The following is a 14,317-nucleotide window of genomic DNA, read 5'->3' as shown; positions in this document are numbered from 1 at the left end:
GTTTTTTCCGTATTTATATCATTAAACACTATTCCCGCACATCTATTATTTATTTAGTAAGTTTTTTTTTTAATGTTAAAAAAAAAGAACACACTAAGGCGCCACCTGAAGTGGCTTAAAGATTTTGGAAAGCACTATGGCTACACCCTAGGTGGCGCATATGAACAAGATTTGCAATATTGGCGCCATGGGAGGTGGCTCCTATGTGGAAGGCACCTCCAAAACCTGGTCATCCAGGTAATTTCTTCAAAAGTTGGTTTTTTGGGTAATTTTTTTTTTAAAGGTGGTTATTTGTTTTTTTTTTTTTTCTTCAAATATATATATATATATATATATATATATATATATATATATATATATATATATATATATATATATATATATATATATATATATATATATATATATATATATATATATATATATATATATATATATATATTTTCTCTTTCAATTGGCCTAATATTGTAATTCCAACATATTTAAAAAATCTGAAATAACTTACAAGGCAATTTCAGTTTTTTACGGTAGAAACCACATGGAAATCTGGCGACAAAAAAAGAAACCATTGATGTTGACTCCTTTCTCTTTCTCCGACCCCATGCATTGTCTTCCTCAAAACTTCTAGATTCTCCAAAATCACAACACACCCCACCTCTACTAACCTCACATCCTTCACTTCCTCCTAACCAAAACAAACCCAATCATAACCATTCTCTCCTCTTCCACAACACAACCATGTCTTCCCTCCAATTCAACCTCCATTCCCTTCCTCCATCTCAATCTCCATCTCCACTACTCACCACCTCCAACATTTCTTCCTTCTCTCCCACTTCCCTCTCCATCTTCTACAACCACCACCACCTCCTCCGCTTCAATCTCAAAACCCTAAAAAACCACCGGATCTTCGCAATGTCTACTGACTCCACATTCAAAATGAACCTCAATGAGTATCTCGTCACTCTTGACAAGCCTTTAGGTATCCGATTCGCTCTTACCTCCGATGGCAAAATCATCGTTCACTCTCTTGCTAAAGGGGTAATTAAGTAAAGTAACCTCATTGCATGAACTGCACCATCAATAACATTTTTCATTTTTGGTTTTGTGATTTCTGATTTGTGTTGTTGTTATTGTAGGGTAATGCGGAGAAGTCCAGAATAATTATGGTGGGTGACACTTTGAAGAAAGCCGGTGATTCGTCTCAGAATAGTCTTGTTGAGATTAAAGACGTTGGAGATACACAGTATGTGTTCTGATTTTATTTTCAGTTGAATGTGGTTTTTCACCTATATCAATATGTTATTTCTACTATGAATGTGTCAGAAAGAACATGCAATTTTGTGTATTTAGTTAGTATGACACTAGGTTGTTAATCTCAGATAGCGGCGCGTAGCGCCGGACCTCCCAAATGCTATAGCGGCATAGCGGATAGCGGGATGACCGCTATTGTGAGCTTTTAAAAATCAAGGTAAATACTTAATATGAAAACATAAATACTAAAATAGGTTCCAACAACATTCATAATTACTAAAAATAGGTTCCAACAACATACATAATGACTTAAAAACAAAAGTTGCAACATACATAAACCAAAAGTTGCAACATAGATAAACCAAACATAATGACTCAAATTAGGAATGTACTCAAAATGACTAAATCAAATTCTAAATGTAAACAAAATGACTAATTCACATCAATCTCATCTTCACTTCAGAAGGAGAACTTGCTGTGAAGAGCAAAAGTGGAAGCGTGATATAAAAACAAGGGAGAAGGAGAACGGCTGCTGATTTGAGTGAAGAGAGAGAATGTAAATGACTTAATGTCTCACTTTTAGCTTTTATATTAGTGAAATAAAAGGGAAAAATACAAATTTCCCTTTAAAATAAATTCAAAAATACAGTATTCACCTCATCTTCACAATAGCGGTTTGTAAAGCGCTATTGCGCCGCTATTCCACCGCTACGCCTCCACAAATCGCGGCCGCTATTTCCGCTATTTCATATAGCGGTTAGCAGCCCAAAAGCGTCGCGGCGAGGTCCTCTACCGCTACGCTACACCGCTATAGCGGCGCTATAGCGCGCTATTGACAACCTAGGTATGACATATGGAAAATGTATGATAATGTAGAAAGATTCAAAGTTACTATCATATCATCATAATCTATTCTGTTCATCAGTGTTTTGTTTTCATTTTTTTCAGTCTTTTGGTTTCCTCAGGAAAGTGCTAAATGAGCAAACAAGTTCTTTTAGCTTGGTTCTTGAGAGGCCAGCATCTACATTTCCCATTCAACTACTGCATAATAAGACGAATGATCTTGAAATAGTGTATAATAGAGGTCGAGTTCCTGTTGTCACATGGAACAAGACACTATTAGCATCGAATTTGCAATCATCTGGTGACAGCTGTGGGAGTTCTGGATTTTCGATGTTCAACTCAAAGTTTCTTAATTCAAATGGAAGCAAGTTATTGGGCAATCAAAATCAACATGCTATCACCCACGGTGAAAGAAATTCATTTACTGAACAAACAATACAACTTGCTTGTGTTTTCACTGAAGAAGCATGTGGAGATGGAGATTGGGCTCACGGAAGTTTTCCACTTGAGGAATATATTAAGGCTCTAGATCGTTCCAAGGATGAGATGTACTATAATCACTCTCTCGGTATGCGATATAGTAAGGTATGCAGTTTTTTGTATTTTATAATGTGATACACTCAATTTGTTTGTTACTTTTTTTTTTTGTACGGTTTATTCTGTCATTGGAATATTTCTGCAATTTTAATAAATTATTGCTATCTTGTAAAATTCTTAGATTACTGAGCAAATATTTGTGGGATCCTGCATACAAACAGACGATGATGTGGAAACCTTGTCAAAAATTGAGGTAACCGAGTCTCTTTCATTCCAAGCAAGCCAAATCACAGTTTTATGCATTGACAGTGACTATTGCAAATGAATAACTTAATACCAGCTTCAGTTACAAAACTTGAATGTTTCCGACAACAAACATATATTTGTTTCTTCTCTGTTGTTGAGTCAATGATACTGTAGTCACTAATTGCTATTTAGTTTATGTCAGCATTGCACTAGGGAACTAACTTTAGTTAACACCTATACTCTTAGGCTTTGTTTGGAAGTTTGGAGGGAAAGGGTGGGGAGGACTTTGAAAAAGGGAAAAATAGAAAGAAAAGAATAGAAGGATTTTGGTTTGGAGGGTTTTGTTTTTAGCCATAACACAAAATTCCCCTAATTTGAGGGAACTAAAAAATTGTATTGGAGGAAGGGTTTGTAGGGTTTTGGAGGGCTTAGAAAAATTGTTCAAATATCATTTATGTTGTTATATTATTCCAAAAATTAAAAATATAGTAATGATAAACACTGCTTTATCATTCTATACAAAATCTTTTTTTCAATAAATGCAAAAAATTTGTCCATATTCTTAAATTTTTTTTTTTCCGAAGGCCTCCCTTCCCCTCCAAAACAAAGCCTTAAAGTCCATTACATTGTTGACATACACAGCATTTAGCCATTGTGTTTTAGAGTCAAAGGTGTCATGCATCATGGTGTAACATGGAAATTTTTAATTCTGGAGTTGTATCACAGTTTTTAGTGGTTAGTGAGCAGATATTTGTATAGCTCCTAAGAAAACATTCCTAAGAGAACAGTGTAATTTTTATGATGTTTTTCTTTCTGTATAAAGCATTTTAAGAATCACATCTTTCTGTCCTTATAGTTGGAAATTTATGGTACAGGGAGTTACGGCTGTTCTGAACTTCCAAAGTGGAACTGAAGCTGAAAATTGGGGAATCAATGTAAAATCAATCAATGACTCTTGTCAAAGGAATAATATTCTTATTATCAACTATCCTATACGGTAATCTAGGGTTTGAAGTATGTCAGTTTTCTGATTAAAAAAAAAAGAAGAAGAATCCATCTATAAGATATTTTGTCTACTTCTGCGATATATTCGTCTTGTATTTTTGTCTTAATTTTCAACCTTTTTTGAATCAATTTCCTAATGTTGAATATGACTTGATTATGCTTCAGCACTTTTATTTGTTGGTCTTTTAGACTACTTATTCTAAATTGAAGTGAAAACAAATATTGTCTTGTAGAAGTTGGTATCAGAACTTCTGACTATCCTGATTTTGCTTCCTCTTAAACTTTGATTTCTTCTTTGATTTCAGTTTTCCTTATATTTTCAGGGATGGGGATTCTTATGACATGAGAAAAAAACTCCCATTTTGTGTCGGGCTTTTATTACGGTTGCTAAGAAAGAATCTTCGTGTTTTTGTTACTTGCACTTCTGGATTTGATCGGTCTCCTGCTTGTGTGATTGCATACCTACATTGGATGACAGATGTTTCCCTTCATGCAGCCTATACTTGGGTCACTGGGATGCACACCTGCAGGCCTGACAGGTTATTATTGCGAAACTGCAAACACTTTTACCACATGTTGACTGAAAGTGAAATTTTCTGTTCAAAATGGCACGAGAGCATGCTATATAGTCCTCTGTATGATAGTTCACTTTGCCATGCGGTTTGAAAATATAAGATCTATTTTTTCTACCGAGGTGAGTGGTTATAAGTTACAACTTACACGTTCTGTCTCAGCCAAAAAAGTTTCACTGGAAGATGATTGGTTACTGTTTTTTTTTTCCTTTCCGAAACATCCATTGTTTTTATTATTACACATGTTTCTTCTATTCTTATAGTCATTTTCAATTCATAAGTACTTTCACATGTTAAAATCAAAGAGTTCAATAGTTTGGCTAGTGAAATCTGTAGATAGGTTGTGTTACTTCTGGTAAAATAGTCTGCGGGTTATCATTTTGAATTTAGTCTATCAACAATAAAAGCCTTGAAATGGAAATAAAAGGAAAAAACTGAAGGTATTTTTGTCTTTCTAATAGGGACTTGGGTATTATGGGGTGTCCAATTTCCACATCGAGTAGGTCTCGGTGGAGTACTTAATTGACTTGGTTCTTCTCACTTGATAGCTTGCTTTTAAGGGAGGGTTCTCCAAATGTTTGGATACTTGTCAGTTTGTATCCAAGGTAGTGTAGAAAAGTGTTTCTGAATATTATTTGTGTTGAGTACAAATACAAATATAAATATATAGACAAACTCCTAACTAATGAACCTAAGAAAATAATCTAATGATTCCATATTTACTACATATTTACAACACTCCTCCCATGCCAGTAAATGAATATCAATAATTCTCAATTTCAAGTAAGTTGGCTCTGAATCATTCTCTTAACAAGCCTTTTATTAACACATGTGCAATTGATGGCCTTACAGGATGTGGGTGGTTGTTACATGTTTTCTATCTGTGAGTCAATTCTTCCTTGATGAAGTGTCTGTCTATTTCAATGTGTTGTCTTGCCAAACTGAAAAGGATAGGGAAATACTTAGAGCTGATCTATTATCGCAATAACTTCATAGGGCCTTCATACTTTATCTTAAGTCATCAAACCCCATACAAAGGTTTTGCAGCTTTTTAGAAATGACTTTCTAACTGCCTTTATATTCATTTCACAAAATATCCCGTGCTTCTTTTGTTTTGTTAACTCCTAGAATCCTTGAATAAAGGCCTTTGTTCAATCCTTGTTGAATGTAGCTAAAGGCAGGTGCATCTTTCTTCACAATTTCTTGATATTGCTTCAAATGGTTCCCTTACAAAACCGCTGTTTGTGTTTGTTCTCTTTCTCTATATTCTTCTTCTACAACCTCCCAAAGATCTTGGGAAATAAAGAAAGTCTTCATTTGATCACTCCTATATTCATAGTATTCACTATAAGGAGAGGAAGATACTTCGAAACTTGTCTTCGGAAATATTGGAAGAGAGTATTGACATTTGAAGGAGAGGCCGTATGGTTCTAAACAAAAGTAGATCTATAAACTGTCCCTAGATACCCCTGATAGAAAGAGTAAGGAGAGGAAGATATGCGACATACTATTTATATATTTACAGGATTCTTGAGGAAACTTTAAGATATGTGATACGCTCAAACAATAAGTGCATGTCTTATTTAAAGAAGCACTTTTAATTACTGTGTTGTGGCATATTTCTAGGAGTTAGTGCTGTATCATAAATATCCACTATGACACTAGAAATTTTAGAATTAACTTGTAACAAGGTTCTTTAAATACTTATGCTGCCCTCGAAGATTTATTGTTTCAACTCATACAGAAAGCATAATAAATGATAACCCACAACTCTTACAGAAATTATTATGACATCTAGAGTATTGCTCATGTCTTTCCTTTGTTACCTCCTGTCATATCTATTTAGGTGTCTTTACATTCTTAATTTTTTCTTCACTTGAAAAAGCATTTCATAGAGACATAACTGCAGGCCGGCAATTGCATGGGCAACATGGGATCTTATAGCTATGGTTGAAAGGGGCGAACATGATGGTCCTCCCACACATGCTGTCACATTTGTGTGGAATGGGCACGAGGTAACAAGCTCGGCAATTATAGTTTTGCTGCAGTTTCTGGCTATTTTAAAAAAAGTCTTGAAGAGGATTAGGAACACTTGTATGGTGGGGCAGTTCATCATCCAATATCTCAAAGAAATGTTCATCTATTTTAATATGTTTTGTCTTGTTATGTTGTATCAATGAACAATTCTAACTATTCATTTTTTAGTATAAAACAGCTTTGAATAGTTTCATACTTAATTCTAAGGTAGTCTGATATATTTTTGTCCATAATGTAACTCACAGGCAACTGCATTTTTGTCTTTTATATCTGGGCAGCTAAATTCCATCTTCCTATTTAAAAACAAATCCACCTTCCAATGCCTTTCATCTCAATTTAGTTTCTTATCTTTCATATAGTAATTTTTTATTAGCTAAAATACAAGTACTATACCTGTAGTCAACGGCGGGGTTGCATAGCTTCTCCTAGGCGCTAAGTGAAACGCCGTTGCACTGCATTTTTTAGTTGTGTCCATTATAGTGAAGCTCCTGTAAATATGTCCTCAACTTATAGCCGTTGTCTCTGTATCTTGGACTTTTCAATTAATACTTTTATGAATATGTCTTTAATTTTGTCCCGTCTTCTACTTTTGATCTTTTATATGTATATGAAGCACGGACACCCCGAATTTGACCCCGACACTGACACGGCGACACCGGTAATAATTTGAAAAAAATGAATAAATTGAACGTAATCACAAGTGTCGGTGCAAGTGTCCGATACCGACACGTACACGTCTTTTTTCAGAGGTGTCGTTGCTACATACTAAGATAAAAACTTCTTGTATTGTTTCAGGGAGAGGATGTAAATTTGGTTGGAGACTTCACCGCAAATTGGAAAGAACCCCTTAAGGCAAAGCATCGGGGTGGATCAAGACATGAAGTAGAAGTTAAACTTCCACAAGGAAAGTATGCGTGCTACTTTTACCATAATTTTTTTTTTATATTTCCATCTCAGATCTCAGCTTGAGGATTTAATCTGGCTAAAAATTAATTGTGCCAATTTCTTATGCTAAACACTCATTTTGTTTATGTTTTTTCCCTCTCTTTTACTGTCAGAAGCATACAAATGTCTCTGTTGAGAAAAATTCAAATCAACAAAATACCTTCATTTCTTCATCTTGTTCAAGATTTTTGCATCACATGAATGTGACCTCACCCTTTGCCTTCAGGTATTACTACAAGTTTATTGTTAATGGACAATGGAAGCATTCAACATCTTCACCTGCTGAAAGGGATGAAAGCGGAAATGTTAACAATATAATTATGATCGGTGAAACTGCCAGTGTTCGGCCTTCTGTTCAGCACCAGCAAAAAGTATGTCCACTATCAGTATTTGCATTTTGATATTTCTATAGTTCAATATATCTGTTTCTGCATAAAGCCACTGTTCTGCTGCAACCTTTTGAAGGCCTTTTAAATTTGAACTTCCTTGCTTTTGCTTTCTGCAATCTGTATTTTGAACCTAAATTTCTTCATGATTGTGGCATTCATATGGAGTTGTGTTATGTTGAGACAAAAATTGACGACAAATTAGATGGTTTACATAGTTTCAATATTTGATTAATTATGTTCATTATATGATTAATGATTATAACCAAATGTCACAACTCATTAAGTATCTACAGAATACAATTAGCCATGATTTTGAATGTTATTAACGATGATTTCAAATGTTTAAATTTGTATTATGTTTAGTGTATGATTATTGAGTTCCAAAATCTTATCATACATAAACTGATATGAGTGCTAGATTATTTATGCGAGAGTTTCTTTTTTCTTACAGCATGTTTGATGCCAAATTCACTTAATTGTTTGATTATTTTTTTTCTAGGATGCCAACGTTGTAAAGGTGATGGAAAGGCCTTTGAATGAAAAAGAGCGGTTTATGTTGGCAAAGGCTGCTCGTTGTATTGCTTTCTCTATCTGCCCTCTCAGATTAGCTCCCAAATAGTTGCACGTAATAAAATGTACAGTATTGTTGTATACATAAGGTTGAGGCTGCACATTTTGGTCAGTTATGAGGAGGAATGTTTGCAAAGGATAATCATGATATGCATTATTAATACTAGTGTTAAACTTATGTAATAATGTCATATTATACATTACTACATTAACTTTATTTGTATTTGCTAGTCATTGTACTATAAATAAACATATTGCCTCAATATATTACTTCTTTAGTAATAAATTTTGAGAATATCTCATTACACTCCTTGATTCTCTCATCCACTTGGTAAAATTTCAATTATGTCCCCTTGTATCATTCACTTGGCGAAATTTCAATTATGTTCACTGTTTCTATAGATGAACATTCGAAAACATCTTTTTTTTTATAAAAAAATTGGTTTATTCCGTAGGCTATGGAAGCGTTAAAAGCATAGCGAATGTTGGAAAAATGTAAATCATTTCAGTTTAGTAAATTTTTCGAAGATGCATCTATGGAACGTGTTAAAAAAAAGTGTTATGTAGATGTACCTACGGAACATTCTAAATTCTTATTTTTTAAACCAAAATGGAACATCAAATTATAGTGTAATTTATACGATGTATTCTTTTGGTGTACTATTTTTCATTGTCTTAGGGTTTAAAAAATGGAACATCAAATCATAGTGCAATTTATGCGATGTATACGATGTATTCTTTTGGTGTACAATTTTCCATTGCCTTAGTGTTTAGGGTTAAAAAAAATGGAACATCAAAATGTAACAGAATGTTCTGTAAGTACATCTACGGAATACTTTGTTTATAACACGTTCCGTAGATACATCTCCGGAAGATCTACTGAATTAAAATAATTTAAATTTTCTCAACGTTATTATGTTTTTTACGCTTTCGTAGGTGTACCTATGGAAAAAACCATTTTTTTAAAAAAAAGTTGCTTCCGGATGTATATCTACGGAAACAGAGGAGCATTTTTGCAATGCGTGTGGTGCATAAGAGACCTAAGGGGTGGAGTTAGAGTTTCTCTAAATTTTGAGTATGATTTTTAATTATTATATTCCATTATTTTTCTCAATTGGCCTTACTATTAGGATGTTCCCGTAAGAAAGTTACATTCCGCTGGAGTGTAGATTGTGAGTAGAGTTTTTGCGAGTTGAAGTAGGTAACTACCACTCCGGTGTTAGTAATTCATTATCCTAGTAGATCATATTCTGGTGTTAGTAATTCATGATCCTAAGAAATCATATAAAGTTATCTGTGATGCATCAAAGAAGGGTATAGGTGGTGTGCTTATGCAAAGTGGTCAAGTCGTGACATATGCATCTCAACAGTTGAAATCACATGAAGAGAACTACCTAACCCATGACCTCGAGCTATCTGCCATCGTTTTCGCACTTAAGGTGTGGCAACATTATCAGTATGGAGTCCACTTTGAGATGTTCAATGATCACAAGAGTTTGAAGTATCTCTTCGACCAGAAAGAATTGAATATGCGACAACGAGGATGGATGAAATATCGTAAGGGTTATGATTTTGATCAGAGGGCTGAGAAGACTAATAAGGTGGAAGGTGCTTTAAGTTGGAAGGAAATTTATGCGGAAGAACTGATGATGCTAGAGCATGAAATGATGGATAAGTTTCAAAATCTTGATCTTCAATTCACGTGGACTCAGACCGATGTACTAATAAGTAACTTGAGTATCACATGTGATATAAGAGAAAGGATTTGGTAGAAGCAATTGATAGATGATGAGTTGCTATCCAGAGAGAGTCTTCTTGGTTTTATCCGAGTTGCTGATGGAGTTCTTCTGTTTAATTAAAGGATGTGTATTCCAAATGATTTGGAATTAAGAAGGTTGATTTTTGGATGAATCCCATAAGAATGAATTTTCAATTCACCCTGGTTCGTAAAAAATGTATAAAGACTTGAAGAAAAGTTTTTTGTGGTCGAGTATGTAGAAGGACATCGTAATGTATGTATCTCAGTGTGTGGCATGCCAGCAGTTAAAGATTGAGCATCCGAAAGACGATGGCTTGTTGCAACCTTTAGAAATCCATGAATGGAAATGGGATAGAATTTATATGGATTTCATAGTGGGTTTACCTCGTACCCTTGACATACATGATTCAATTTGGGTGATCGTCAATAGGTTAACCAAGTCGCCCAATTTCTTGCCCGTCAAGACTACGTATAAAGTGATCCACCTTGTAGAGTTATTCATAGCGGAGATTTTCCAATAGCATGGAGGGCCGTCAAATATAGTATCATATCGAGACTCAAAGTTCAATTCGAGATTTTGTAAAGTTTTCCATCGCGAGGATGAGAATAAAATAAAGTTTGAGCATGGTGATCATCCACAATCCGATGGTCTGACGAAGCGAACTATTCAAACCGTCGAGGATCTGTCGATGACTTATGTCTTGGAGAATGGAGGAAATTAGAAATACCACTTACCAATAATAAAATTTCCCTACAACAATATCTAGCATGCAAGTATCAAAATGGTTCCATATGAAGGCTTGTATGAAAGGAAGTGTCGATCGCCGTTGTGTTGGTCTGAATTCGGTGAAAAGGGAATTTTTGGACGGGAAATAATCCAAGAAACCATAAAGAAGATTAAGAAGATTCAAGAATTTATGAAGAAAGCTCAAGAACGCCAAAATAGTTATGCGGAATGGCGGAGACGGCCGTTGGAGTTTGAAGAGGGGGATCAAGTGTTCTTGAAGGTCACCCCAAAGTTAAGGCTAAAAGGACCTTTCAAGATGCAGAAATTAAGTTCGAGACACGTTGGACTGTATCAAATCATGAGACGTGTAGGTGAGGTAGTATAACACCCTAAATATTCCCCCGCGTATTTTATAATTATCAGAGTAAAACAAAATACAAGTATCAAACTGCAACTTCTCATTTAAACAACGGAAACAATTGATTTTTCATAATTGTAAACACCACAACATAATCATGTTTCAAAACCAAATTATCATAGTTATAATATTTTAAGAGATTATACATAATCCCACACAACATAACTAAAAACATAACGTTCCGTTCCCCAAGTTTTACATATCAGAGCAGACACCGAATCTAATAAAAGTATGGAGGACTCCATCTTCAACTCACTCCGACCTCGAAGTGTTCTTGTTTATCTGCATGATGTCGTATAAAGCATCATTCCAGCAGAAGGGTGAGATATCACAACAATATAATAGATTATATAATAATAAGTATACCACATATATAATCATGCTTAGGCACATATTCTACATCTCACATTCCTAAAGCTTCAATAACAATTCAAGTATATACCATCAAATTATCATATAAATATATACACCAACTATACAACTCAATAATCATGTAAATTAATCAATGTTATGAAATGAGACCAACACCGACTCAATGCATGTGGTACCAACAGGGCATAAGTCCTCTCCATAATGCCAAATAGGGTAGCAACAAGGCACGAGCCCTCAATATAAAGCTAATACAGGCCAACAACAGGGCATAAGCTGTAACAACTGTTTTTATTGTATTTATTTTATAACTCAAAAATAAGTGACGTGATATGATGTGTGTGATATGATGTAAAGTGTGGGGTAGAATACCTTAGAATAAGGTAGTCGTGACGTGGAGTTGAAAATAGAAGTGGATGTATAATTATTAGAATGTTATTAGAATTATTATTGTTATTTTAATAGTAATAATAATATAGTTAGTAAATAAATTAGATTTAATTAGATAATATAGTAAGGAAGGGTAAATTTGGATTATCATATTAGGGGTCTAAGGGTTATTAGTGAGAAAACAAGGAAGAGAGAACATAACTGATACGATCGTGAAATTGAGAAAGAGAGAAGAGAAGGCTAGGGCTCAGGAGAGGAAGAACTTCCAATGCTAAGGTTAAGGTTTTCCAAGAACACTAAGGTAAGGGTGAGGTTCTAACCTTATAAGGGATTATATAATGATGGGTTATGGTAGAGATAAAATTCCTAATTGTATGTCCGTGTTTGTGTGAAATTGGGTTTTTGATGTGTATGAGATGTTGTGAATGTTGATAATGATTTTGTGTTGAATCCTTGAAATCAATAATATTATGATGAATTGATGTTATGGAATGGTCAAACATGTATTGTGAAGTGTAGTAACAATTGGTAAATAATGAGTACCTGTTTTGATGTGAATTTTGGGGTTGAAGTGTTTGGAAATCACAACTTGAAAATAGTAGAATTTGACACTGGTTCAGTGATGTAACCGGTTACATGGATTGAGGTAACCGGTTACATCGTAATAAAATGGGTTTTTTGGCTAAGTTACAGTAATGTATCCGATTACTATAAATGAGGTAACAAGTTACCTGACACAAAATTTGAAAACAGTGGCTACTATAATTGATGTAACCGGTTACAGTAAATGAGGTAACCAGTTACCTGGGACAATTTTTGCGTAACAGAGGCAATGAAGGTGTTTTCATGTTGGCTGCATTTATGGTAAAACATACCTGGTTGATATTGTTTTATGCAGGTTGCATATGTGTGAAGCTAATACGGGTTTTGTAGTGAATGTCATGATCGATGTCATGACATCCGTGTGTGACAGCAGGAGTTGTTATTATTTATTAAATGTGTTTTCTGATTTATCTCAATTATCAATTTAGGAAACCTTTTATTGAGTGCTGAATATTTCGTCCAGAAGATCCTGCTGACAGCACTCTTTGTAACAGACAGTTGGCGTGTGAATTAGGTTAACTTGGTTAACCCTAATTTGTTTCTTAAAAAGCCCAAGGCCCAAGACTGCATATAAAAGGACTGCAATCCTATTTTGGAACGCAGACAGAAGATTTTGTATTGTGAAGAACTGTTGTTCTGTAACTGTCTCGTGTGATCCAAGCAATTGTCCTTGATGATTGCGTTGGAATTAGTTGTGTGTGTTTAATGTCACTCTAAGCTTTTAAGCACGAGTGTATGTCTCTTGATTGAAGCTTTTAAGCAGATCAAGGTGTGTTTTTGAAGAGTGTCTTCTATCTGTAATTGTTTATTTGTTTATGTGTAATCACTGTTGTGATTGAGGGGGAGTGGAATGGAGATATTCCATATCTAAGTAGAACCTAGGTAGAAGGGTCATTGGGTAGTGATTAAGTGAGAAGTTGTAAACGGGGGAGTTTAGCTTTGAATTGACACTACTGATAGTGGACTTCATCCCTGGCTTGGTAGCCCCCAGAGTAGGTTGTTTGAACCGAACTGGGTAAACAATTCTGTGTGTTCTTTACTGTTTTACGCTGTTCTGTTATTACTATATGTGCTGCATAATTGTGGATGTCATAACATCCAGTTTAACATCGAACGTGTGTTACTAGAATTTTCAATTGGCATCAGAGCAGGCACCCTGCCTGTTTACATCTGGGTGAGTGTAACTCGGTGGAAGAACTGACTTTTAAAAATGTTTCGCAAACAATGTTGCGGTGAGCAAGAGTCGCCACCGACTTTTATTTTATCCAACTTACTTAGGAAAGGTAAAAAAAACAGAAAAAGACCTTTTAAGAAAACTTGGGTTCGGGGGGTAAGTTATAAAAAGGGAAGGTGTTAGCACCCTTTTCATCCATAGTTATCTACGGGCTCTTAGTTTGCTTAGCTCATTTTGTTTTGTTTGAAAAGCTTGAAAGCGTAGTGTGAGTATGTTAGATTCGAGTATTTTATCTGGTATTAGTGATTTAGATCGAGTTTAAATTCTTTTCACGCCCTAATTTACTAACACACACATGCATACAATTAATACAGTGCAGGAAAATAAAGACAGAAAAGTAAAGATCCTAGCTATTACAGGGCTTCGGGGAGGGGGTTACATAATTTGAAACAGGGATATGCGGAAAGAATAAATCCTACGAA

At 34.8% G+C, this 14,317-nt stretch overlaps 1 protein-coding gene across 1 annotated transcript; it reads left to right on the top strand.

Moving 5' to 3' along the window:
• Window positions 1–528: 528 nt before the first annotated feature.
• Window positions 529–8,691, top strand: LOC131609115 (phosphoglucan phosphatase LSF1, chloroplastic-like). The gene is made up of 10 exons (XM_058880770.1): window positions 529–1,038; window positions 1,137–1,243; window positions 2,217–2,679; window positions 2,813–2,884; window positions 3,753–3,874; window positions 4,206–4,421; window positions 6,364–6,469; window positions 7,287–7,399; window positions 7,663–7,807; window positions 8,325–8,691. The coding sequence occupies exons 1-10, from the start codon at window positions 739–741 to the stop codon at window positions 8,442–8,444; spliced, it is 1,764 nt and encodes a 587-aa protein (XP_058736753.1). The 5' UTR covers window positions 529–738; the 3' UTR covers window positions 8,445–8,691.
• Window positions 8,692–14,317: the final 5,626 nt, after the last annotated feature.

Source organism: Vicia villosa, linkage group LG6 (assembly GCF_029867415.1).
Source record: "Vicia villosa cultivar HV-30 ecotype Madison, WI linkage group LG6, Vvil1.0, whole genome shotgun sequence".
Classification (NCBI taxonomy): Eukaryota; Viridiplantae; Streptophyta; class Magnoliopsida; order Fabales; family Fabaceae; genus Vicia; species Vicia villosa.
Note: the sequence above shows the minus strand (reverse complement) of the source record. Positions and strands in the feature narration are given on the sequence as shown.